This window comes from Euprymna scolopes, chromosome 30 (genome assembly GCF_053919585.1).
Source record: "Euprymna scolopes isolate OS-2025 chromosome 30, ASM5391958v1, whole genome shotgun sequence".
In the NCBI taxonomy this organism is placed as follows: Eukaryota; Metazoa; Mollusca; class Cephalopoda; order Sepiida; family Sepiolidae; genus Euprymna; species Euprymna scolopes.
Window position 1 is genome coordinate 47,761,926 of NC_136511.1, and position 12,204 is coordinate 47,774,129.

Genomic DNA, 12,204 nt, shown 5'->3' on the forward strand with positions numbered 1-12,204 from the left:
GAACATATATGTTTATATACATATCAGTAAGTAGTATACATATACGTGCGCATAACTACATGTATGTCTATATTTGCATATGTATGCATATATATATGTATATATATGTATATATATACATATATACATATACATACATATATATATATACGCATACACCATACACATATATATATGTATATCTATATATTGTAGGATATATAATTATTACATTATTGCATAGTTAAATACAAATATGCATGTACATAATTGTAACATGTATATATGTGTATATATGCAGATACATACACTCACAAACCCCGCCCATATATATATATATATATATATATATATATATATATATATATATATTCATTTATTTAAACACATATACTAAAGCAATCGGACTTATGTACGGAATATATATATATATATATATATATATATATATATATACACTACACAGCACGTGTATATACTTGTAAGTTGCATAAAGTTGGTCCTATATATACTGATATTATCATATCTATATACATGTATATATATATGTACATACATATGTATATACATATATACACATACACATATATATGTGTGTGCTCATATATATATAGATATATACGTTTACGCATGATCAATCATGTACGTCTACAATTATATATATATATATATATATATATATATATATATATATATATATATATATATATATATATATATGTATATACACGCTTATGACTGAGGGGATGAGTAAATGTTATCGACACGTGTTCAATCCCTAAAGCCGAATAGATATTTTTCGATGGTCGTGGATTGATGCGGCTTGATATTTCGTTCTTCCCGCAGCTCGTCGGCGGGGAAAAATGCAGGAACTTCGGGTTCCCACCTAATCAGATTAAAATAACGGGCAATAGCTATCCCGGGTATCCAAAGTACCGAAGCTAGAATGAGGAACGCGGCGATACAATTGGCCCACCACGGCCATGGAGTTCGGACTGTATGACCCTGAAAAAAAAAAGAAAGAATAATGAGAATATATTTATAAAACAATGAAAATAGCGATATATATATATATATATATATATATATATATATATATATATATATATATATATATATATATATAATCTTTCCTTTTCAGATTAAATGTTTTTAACTCTTTTTCAAAGTGTTTTTTAATACGTTGTATTAACTGTTTGCTCTTATATATATATATATATATATATATATATATATATATATATATATATATATATATATATTATGTACGTCTACTCTCCCTATCTGAGAGTACATCTTTCAAACTCCTTGGCTAAACGTTCACAGGAAACAAGAGTTGGAACAATTATATTGAAAACATTGCCAGGACCGCTGCGAAGAAGGTGGGCTCTCTCTACCGTGCTAGAAAACTACTGACACCTGAAAGTAGCCTGTACCTTTATAAGGCCACCATTCGCCCATGTATGGAGTATTGTTGTCAAATTTGGGCTGGTGACTCTGCTGCTAGTCTCTCGCTCCTAGACAAGGTTCAAAAGAGAGTCGCTAATCTGATAGGCCCTGAACTTGCATCTATGCTTCAGCCTTTGTCCCATCGACGAAACATTGAATCCCTCTGCCTGTTCTACTAGTATTTTAATGGTGAATGCTCTGACGAACTGCATACACTTGTGCCCCCACGATGTAGACACCCTCGACATCCCGACAGGCAGTTAAATCCCACCCCCACACGGTAGAGATCCCTAGATGTAAAAGATCTTTCTACTCCAGTAGTTTCTTCCCCAGAACCGCTAGACTCTGGAATTCCATTCCAGGTTCCTGCTTCCCCTAACTGTACTGACATGCAGAAGTTCAAGTGTAACTTGAACCGACATCTTGCTGCCCAAATCCCAACACAGTGCCCCAGTAGTTGCTGCCCCTGATAGTAGCCCTCTACACCAAAGTGGCACAATGTGCCTTGTTTGGGGTGAAAGTGTATATATATATATATATATATATATATATACACACGCTTATGACTGAGGGGATGGGTGAATGTTATCGATACGTGTTCAATCTCTAAAGCCGAACAGATATTTTTCGACGTTTTAAAAACAATTATATTTTAAAAACAATATATATATATATATATATATATATATATATATATATATATATATACACATAATCGGGCTCGAAACCGGCGGTATCAATGGCTTGTCTCATCTAACAACTTTCTGTACACAAAATACAATATATATCTACACACACACAAGGTAGACAAAAAAGTTATTGCGGTTTTAACTTTTACATTTACATTACAGCTTAAACAAAAAAAAAATATTGATCGAAATAAACACTATCCGAATCAACACACTTTTGCCAATGCAAAACAAGTGTTTTTTTTATGTCATAGCATAAAAATCCTGCCTCTTGGTGACGATTAACTCGCTGAAGGCGTTGTTGATACCAGTTAGGTTTTTGAAGCATTTCTTATGCAAAAAGTTGTCGAGATGCTTGGAAAAGTGTTAAACGGTAGGTGGAGAGTAAGGCCGACGAGGTAGAGTTTCGTAGCCCAATTCGTTCAACTTCAGTAGTACCACTTTAGCAACGCTCGGCAAGACATTGTCGTGAAGGAGAATTGAATCTTTTCTATTGACTAATGCTAGATGTTGTTATCAAAATTTGTGATACATTTCATCTCTTTGTTGACAGAACTTAACTGCCTTATTGGTTTTACCTTCATTAAAAAAAAAAAACTGTAATCGATGGGACAGGTCGCAGACACCCAAACACTCAGCATGAAACCCTTTTAGTGCACTTCTGGCGTCGGGCAGTGTCGAACAGTATCGTTGGCGTCGAACCACTGAGCGATTAGATAGCGCGAAAAAACACTCTTTAAAATGATATATATAGTAAAACTATTATAATGAAAACTTATTGGAGAATACATCATTTGAAATCAAATTATACATTCCGCAAGAAATTTCTTGTCAAACTTACAAAATGGGAAATATGGTGCTATTTTGTCTTCGAAATCTTTTAACCAAAAACATTTCGAAACACATTATTAAGTACTTATGTGTCGTGGCTAAAGTAGTATATAATGTAAATAATTACAAAAATGATCGAATAGATGTGATAGATGTATTTTTAACAAAAACTTATCCACAATTAGTTTTGGTATTAAAATGTCGAACCCTTAATTCAATTTAATTTAAGACAATTTAAACCAAGGGAGATAAGTCATTTGATCATACTGGATTGGTTGCACAGGTCTTACACATAAAAACCTTAGATGAATTCTATTTTTACTTTTAATTATTTTTCTACTAATAATTTTCCGTGATTTTTGGAATCTATAGATAATTTCACCATAACAGGTAAGTACTAAATGAGATTCATGCGTTGATTTTAAAGATCGTCGATGAAAGAAAGCAACAATTTTGTTGGTCCCCCGACAAAAGGAGGGTGGACCTGTAAATTCACCCTTGTCCGTTCGTCTGCCCGCACTTTCTCAATAACGACGCCTTGGAATTTTTTAAATTTTGCACAGACATTAAACATGATATAAGTAAAATGTAACAGAACGGATTCTTCGGGAAAACTCCGGTTGCCTCCCTAGAGGTACTTTTCGAATTAAAGTGGCTAAAATTGAGACTTTTGCGCTTATTTAAAAAATTGATAGCTTGAAAAGTTGTAACTAACTGATTTCTATATAATTTTGTTTGTCTATACTTCGCAATAACTCTTGGGTGTGTCCCAGGGGCTCTTTTAGGGCTAATAAAAACACTCCATTTTTGGGACTATTTTAGCATATTTGTCCAAAATTTTCTGTGTATGTCTATTTAGCAGTTTTGCATGGTGCTGAACTCAAATTTAAACATGTTAAGGCATTTTGGGGATAAATTGAGGAGGTCAACTGATGGACTTTGTCATTTCTTTTTTTTGCATGGCGCAGAACTCAAATTTACATGTGTTAAGGCCTAAAACTGCACCGTTTCATTATTTTCACCAGAATTTGACGTCCCCAGTGGACTTTGGGGGCTAAATGAGGGGGGGACAAATGCTGAACTTAGTCATTTTTGTATGCCTCGTTCACTGTGCACTCACGGGGGACCGTGCATGCTTCAATTATTTTATATATTATAGCAGAAATTCGGTAACGTATCTTCTGATTGTCGGAGAAGAAAAGTGTGTTATGTCTTTTGTAAATGAAATGTCTTTGCCTCGCGTTGTTATACAGAGGTTCTACGCAGATTGTCTTGCACGCGATAGTGCGCGTACAATCTAATTATTTTTATACTAGCAAGCTTCCAGGCGTTGCCCGGTCGCAAAAATACACATAAATATTGTATTTCTTAATTGTTATCAACAGAAATACCTTAGGTATTAACCCTAACGTTAAATCCTTTTAAAAAATAAGGTAAAAAAAACAAAAAAAAAAACAGAAGTAAACTGAAACATGTGCATGCGAGTATTATGTTTTTTTGTTTAATTCTTGTGAATGAATAAAATGCTCGAACTGATATGGAAACCAAAACCTTAATTCGAGTAAATTTGTATATCTTTGAGTAAATTTGACAGGGAAATTATATAATTAGTGATACCAATTATGAATAAGTATTAGAAGTATTAATCAGAATCGAAAAAATTGTGCTTGTTTTAAAGCGCCCAAGACATTTCTTTTCAGTGATTATTTTAATTGTGTGTTTAATTTTCCAATCGTACTAGTCGTTATGAAATGATAAATATTGATTAATTTGGAATCTTAAATCTACAGTTCAATCGCCACTAGAGAATTTTTCCTCTAAATTTTATATTTAATCCAAGTTTTATTGTAATCCGAAAAAATAGCGCAATAACACTATAACTAAATATTTAAATATTTTTTAAGGTTCACAATCGCTAATTTTATCGGAATCGGAAATTTAGAACAGAATCTATAATTCGATTAGAATCGATAAAATATTGGAATAGTTATATAAATATTATTACTGTATTATTATAAATTTACTATATTTGGACTTAATTCAGAAATAATTTTCTTAATGGTGAAATTTTTAGTTTTTATATGCAATTATTTTTTTTTTAAATGTCGTTGACTGCTATATTTCTATGCTATCAATTGCAGCGTTCAAATTTATATAATCTTATGTAACGTTGTAAATAGACAACACATAAATAAATAAAACGAATACATATATCCGGGTCGGCATTTTTCCTTTTTAATGAAAGCATTTATTACTGTCTATCTCCTATCTCGACACCACTTCAAAAGTCTCTCGCTACGGCATGTCCATTTAACCTGGTTGCTTCCCTTTCATCTTACCGCACGCCGGCTACAGCCGGCCCATTCTCGCCTTCACTTCACCCGTCAGAACTGACTTTGTTTCATCCGGTCACGTGGTGCCTTTTTTCTTTTCCTTTCTCACCAGCTAGCTCACGCTTCTTAATTTGCATACCCGTCCTGCTGCTAATACAATCGCTTGCCAGACATCCTTTACTGGTGCTGATATTTTTTCCACGCGTCCATAGGGCTCTGTTTCATTTACAGCGAAATTTTTCCCAAATAAATATTTAACTAGTTTAATTGGTTGTAAATATATACAACACCCATAGGATGCCCAGACTGAACCGGTTTCCTCAGGAGAAAGAAGTGTCAAGGGAATATTAAATTCACAAGGGGTTCCCAGTCGCATGCATATCCTGGTCATAGCAAATGACGACGTTAGGTGTTTTGCAGTTCTTGCAGAGAGGTGTCGACGTCCTCATACACACAGCGCCAGGTATTCTCAAATAGTCTCCCATCTTTTAACCATCAGGTACCACGTTGCTTAACTTCGGCGACCTAACGAGAACCGATGTGCCAACGTGATTATTCCCTACAATTATATCTTATTCCTTAGATTATTTGCGCTCAAACTGGAAGTACTTTGAATTGTTACAATAGCGAATTTTTAGTAGGTTCCCACATACAATACAGATTCTCACCTACAAACTTGAAAGTGTTGATGGTTGATGGTAGTGTCTTACCTTTTCTGAGTCCCATGCCATGTAATAAGAACCTTTTTCCGTTATTTCGAACAGGCTCGCCACGAAGATGATGATCATGGCCAAAGGTGCGAGATAACGCCACACAAATAACCAAAAATAACTTGGACGAATTCCAATCATCATTTCTACGTCATCACTGAATCTGCAAACGGATAAGACATCGTAAAAATAATATTAAAAATTAAAACACTTGGTAAAACGTTTCTTAACTTTTTAGATGAGGATTGATTATTCGAATTATTTGGATACTTAGGACTACTGTTCTCATCTTCTCATTCGTTCGAAATTCAGTGTACGTTCCTGAGTTCGACAGAAAAACTCCAGAATTGTACAAGATACATTTAAAGAAGATCCGTGGTTACATCGGCCAAAACATTATGAAAATAGCACCCAGAGAACAGTAATCCGAAGAATCAAAATAATTCGGGTTGGTAGAACCTCATATTCAAATAGTTATGGTCGCACTTCAGAGTTCCGATCATCGTATCAGCTTTATTTGTTGATAACTTATTATTTATTATTAACTAGCGAGGGGTACCCGGCGTTGCCCGGGTGTTTGGAGGTGTGTGTGGAAACTCCGGGGGTGGGGGGTGGTGGTAAAAAAAGTAAGTATTAGGATCGAACCCGAACCCTTGAGGCAAAGTTGTAAATTAAAGTGTGAAAAAAAAAAAAAACGTGCGACGTTAACGATTGCCCCACGTTTGAATTTATTTAATTACTTGGATTTAGCAGGTGCCCGTTTTAATGAGTTAATGTGGTCAAGTTTGACTGCGGGATTTCCTTTACTGCTGAACGCTTTTTTTTTTCTCCCAAGATGTTATAGGAAAAAGACTAACCCACATGCGGCGAGCGACAAATATTGAATATTTATCTTCCCGAAATCGAGCAAATTAAATAGACAGGCGAGCTTCATTTTTAACTGTGAGATATCACGATTTATATGTAATATAAAAAGTTTTAAAAAGTTGTGAAGCGAGCGACCGCTTCTTTGAAAAAAAGCCTTTTGTTGACATACAGAAAAAGCGAACACACATACATACATACATACATACATTTTCGCTTATATATATATATATATAGATTCTTGATCGATCTATTGTATCTTTTCGTTTTTTAAACTTCAATATTTTGTTGACCATATCAAACCAAAGATTTGTTTATCAGTCTCGCAGTGAATTAAGAAGTTATAAGCGTTATGTAGAATCAGAGGTATCGACCTTCTTAATTATATATTTAGCATTCTTTGAGGTTTTGTCTGGTCAATTTTAAGCAAGTCTATAGTTTTCATCCGTGTATTCCATCTAAACAAAGAACACGTACATTATAGCATTGTTTATGAACGGAATTGTAGAAGAATATCAGAACAAATGGATCCCAGAACACCATGATGGAAAAGTAACTGAACGAATGCCCACGAGATGGTTTTCATCATTCGAAAACTATGATCACAGCCTCTAATACAAATCAGAAGAGAAAGAGAGGGGAGATAGAGAGAGGTGGGGCGAACAAATATAATATAATATAATATAATAGGATGTTGATGTATTGACATAGCTAGTCTTTCTCTACGTTATTATTATACGAGATGCCTTCAATGAGTTTCCAGACTCTTTAAAATTCGGTATGTTATTGCTATACATCTTATGAGATGATTGACCAATTTTCATGATTTCAGGTTCAAATGAACAGTTACAGCATGAATTGGAATACACCCTACTAAAGCTTGATTGTCACAGCTGGTGAATTTCAAAAATGCAATCCGGATGTGAAGACACTTTAGGAGACCGATATGCAATAAAATTTTTTAAACTTGAAAACAAAAAAGCTACAGAAACGTATGGAATGCATCAGACTGCTTTTGGACCATCTTGCATGAATCGAGCATCAGTTTTTGAGTGACATAAAGCAGGAAACCTATGAAAGATGGTGAGAGGAGTGGGAGGAGTAAGGAAATTAAAAAAAACCCTGTTTGATTGTCTAAATATTGAATTTCATGGATAAGGACCGTTTTATGTCTATAGAGACAATAAGTGCACAGTTTGATGTCAGTGTGGGAACTGTATACACAATTGTTCTCGAGGAATTTGAGATGCGGAAGATTTGCGTAAAGTTTGCCCCAAGAATGTTCAGAGAAGATTAGAAAGAAAGACGTTTTCCTGACAGAAGGGAGATGGTTGAGTTGATCAATTCAGATCCCGCAGTCCAGACCTTGCCCTCTGTGCTTATTCGCTAAGCTTAAGGAAAACCTTAGAAGCTGTCGTTATGAGAAAATTGAGGAGATGAAAGAGGCTGTAAAGAGGATCGTTGTAACGCTCACACAAGATGACTTCTATGGTGCCTTCCAGAAGAAGTTGGAACGTTACAACAAGTGCATTGCAACCAGAGGAGATTACTTCGAAAGGGAGTAGAGTTTTATGTGTGCATTATTAATAAAAGTGCTCATACGAAAATAGTCTTGAAACTTATTGAAGGCACCTCGTAGCCCATGGAAATTACTCGTAGCTAGTCTTTATCTACTCTATTATTGTAATCCATGGAAGTTACTCGACTGAGCTCCACTCTTTGGTTCCTTTTTGTAAGACATTCACAGAAAGATCTTATCCTGGGCCATAACGAAAAATGTATTTTCCTTCTCCTTTTTCTGGCGGCACTCACCTCAGGCGAGTTGAACCGCCTTCTTCCAAAAGAGCAAGTGTCAAGGGAGTATTGAATTCACATGTGATCCTCAGTATATGTCTATCAGGGAAGATGATGACGTTTGCAGTTCTTTGCAGAAAGGTATCGGACTTTCGAACATACGGCTCCTGGTATTTCGTAATCACCACCCATTTGGCATTGCCCAGACTTAACGTTGCTTAACTTTGGTAATTTTACGTGAACCGATATGTCAACGTGATTATGCGGCATTCATCTCGTCTATGTGCTTAGCGACGAACAGAATCTACATGAACAGAGTGTCTTTAAAATTGTTTTATTATTACCACAGGACTGCATCTCCTGTTATTATAACTCGATCGTCTTTAAATATAATGTAACCAAATCTAATCACGGACCAACGTAATTTCATATTTATAAATGTTAGTACATTCATAGTGTTACTTATCTTTTGACTGGCAATCAGTCTATTTTCCTTTACCTTTATCCTTGCGTGGCGTTTGGCCTTGATGGGTTACATTTTAACATACATGTACAAATTGACGATTAAACAATATACACAATCCAAAAGAAAAAGAAATAAAAATATACAGCTTACTGTTTCAGTCCGTAGATGTAAGATATAGCAACAACCTCGATAAAAGCAATCACCAGAAGCGGAATGTTTGCACAGTACATGTCGAAAAGGTCGAACACATAAGGTCCGGTCGAAGTAGCAAAACACAATGATACCAACATTGAGAAGAAACACACAATACCTGAAATAAGAACCAAAGAAAGAAACCATTATACAAATGACAAAGTTTATAGGACAAAGGAATAAGTGAATGTCAGATTCTTGCTAGACAATGTTTTGCTGTAAGTACTCTGTATGTAGCTACTCCCAGATACAAGGATACACACAAACGCAGGGAGACACACACACATACATATACATATATATATATATATATGTGTGTGTGTGTATATATATATATATATATATATATATATATAGAGAGAGAGAGAGAGAGAGAGAGAGACTTATACGTAATATACTGAGTTCGTGTAATTCAGTAAATTTTCATATACCAATAGGTTTTAAGCCAAAAAAGGTTGACTTAAGGATTAAGCTACAAAATTATCACATTTCATTGCATTAATATACTGTGTGTACAAAATCAAAACTTCAAGACAAGGTGTTGATGGCAACAAAAAGTGTATTTCATTTCATGTTACAATTGTTTCAATGTCTAGTTCGACAATTTCAAGCATTATATCGTTTGAAAATTTTCAAAAAACAGCATTTCTTCAGACTTTATGAATAAACACACTTTTGGCAATGTAGCATTTTTTTTAATAGAAAGACAAAAGAGGGGAGGGAATCCCTAACGGGAAAAACATGCGATAAACATTTACCTTGGTGGTGGTTACGGAAAAGCCCATTTAAATGTGTATATATATATATATATATATATATATATATATATATATATATATATATATATATATATATACCAACAGGGAGAGTCGACGTTGCTCGGGATTGAATAAAGATCAATGAATGTTCCACACTTCCAATACTTATATTGCCATGAAAATCGGTGAAATTTCAACTTTTACAACAGAGATCAAAAAGAAACTGGCAAAAGAGTATTGAGAATTGTGGTGACTATGTTGGAACATAAATTCTGAAGCACAAAATGTAACTGGTTTTAATGGTACCAATCCCGTGTTTGTAGCTCTTAAACGTGGTAGTTTTTGAGAAAAAACAGGCGGCTTTAATTCTAGAACAAGATTCATATTTTATTTTTTTCTTATAGCATTTCTATCGCTACAAAGCAATCATTTGCTCATGTGTGGAGTGTTGCTGCCACATCGGTTTCTCACTTTAAGACATACTTTAAAAAAAGTCTCCATTGTAAAAAGAAAACATTATGCACTATCGTCCAAGCTTCAAACCTTGTCCATCTCCTCATTGTTGCATAAGTGTACCTGTTTTGTAATTACTTTAATGAACTTTGGACTTATAAACGCATAGTACTTGTGCCCTACAACATGCACACCCCCAACTAATCCTCACTCACATCACCGTGTTTCCCCGCCAAATTCTCCAAAGTGACAATTTTGTAAAAAAAAAACTCTACCAAGTCGATAAAAAGAAGGTCAGAAATGAACTTTCCATGCCATTTTGCATATAAAAAATTATCACAGGTACCCTGTATTTTTCGACTGTTGCACAGTGTAAACTGGTTTTGATTGCAGATTCACCCATCAACACATTTGGTTGGCACATTTGGTATATGAAGTATACGGTTCAGAATTGTGTTAATCATATAAAATACAAGTTGTTGTTCGATCGCTCCAGGGAGATACTGATTGCCTATGATCACATGGATCTTAAGTCGTTGTATTGCCTGCTTCGTCAAGCATAGGGTACGACATTTTTTTTTAACTATATCATTTCTTGTAAAAGTTGGGACAACCTTGTTGAAAACTTCGGTTGAAATTATGCGTCCATGGCATGAACACGTTTGAGACCTTTTTCACAATCCATGTAACGTGGAAGCTGCTGTAATACATAGTACCTCCCATAGTACTCTAAACTCTGAACTGCTGAACTTGCCACATGACCAACTCCCGAACACACTTATATACACACGTACATACATTCGTATGTGACATAAGCAATAAGCATTATCTGGAATATTAAGACTAGAGTTCTCCTTTGGAATGTTATTCTAAAAACGTTTTATAATGTGCGCCTTGTCGAACTTGGAAATCTTTACGTCGGAATCGGGAATCTGTTCGAAATTTTTAACGTAACACTTAATTTACGAGCTTGAAGGTAGTTGGCCTCGTTTCGTCAGACAAATCTAAAGTAAACTGTAATTATATTCTTAGTATTGATAACACAGAGATAAAAATCCGACGATATATGTCTTACGCGGGTTTTTCAAGAATGAAACAGATATAAACGGCCCATTTCGAGAGGGTCAATTACTTAAGGAGTATGTATTGTAAAAGAAAATACAAACCTATCTAAATTTATGTAAATTAGAAAATTACATGACATTACTTAAGGAGTATGTATTGTAAAAGAAAGTACAAACCTATCTAAATTTATGTAAATTAAAAAATTACATGACATTACTTAAGGAGTATGTATTGTAAAAGAAAATACAAACCTATCTAAATTTATGTAAATTAGAAAATTACATGACATTACTTAAGGAGTATGTATTGTAAAAGAAAGTACAAACCTATCTAAATTTATGTAAATTAAAAAATTACATGACATTACTTAAGGAGTATGTATTGTAAAAGAAAATACAAACCTATCTAAATTTATGTAAATAAAAAAATTACATGACATTACTTAAGGAGTATGTATTGTAAAATAAAATACAAACCTATCTAAATTTATGTAAATTAGGAAATTGCATTACATTATTGTAATTATATTACAATTTATTTGAATTTGCAATAAACACACCAAAAAAATGTAATTTCAAAATTTACATGAATTTACTTATGTTTTTCTACTTCTTAGTTTTT

At 34.1% G+C, this 12,204-nt stretch overlaps 1 protein-coding gene across 1 annotated transcript in view; it reads right to left on the minus strand.

Annotated features, from left to right (window-relative positions):
• Positions 1–714: 714 nt before the first annotated feature.
• The window catches only part of LOC145254795 (sodium-dependent neutral amino acid transporter B(0)AT3-like), a 340,072-nt gene continuing 328,582 nt past the window's right edge, over positions 715–12,204 (minus strand). Inside the window, exons 9-11 of the mRNA XM_080113582.1 lie at positions 9,266–9,425; positions 5,992–6,154; positions 715–984 (exon numbers count right to left, since the gene is read on the minus strand). Coding sequence (XP_079969708.1) covers positions 751–984; positions 5,992–6,154; positions 9,266–9,425 — 557 coding nt within the window. The 3' untranslated portion in view covers positions 715–750. The remainder of the gene's footprint in view (positions 985–5,991; positions 6,155–9,265; positions 9,426–12,204) is intronic.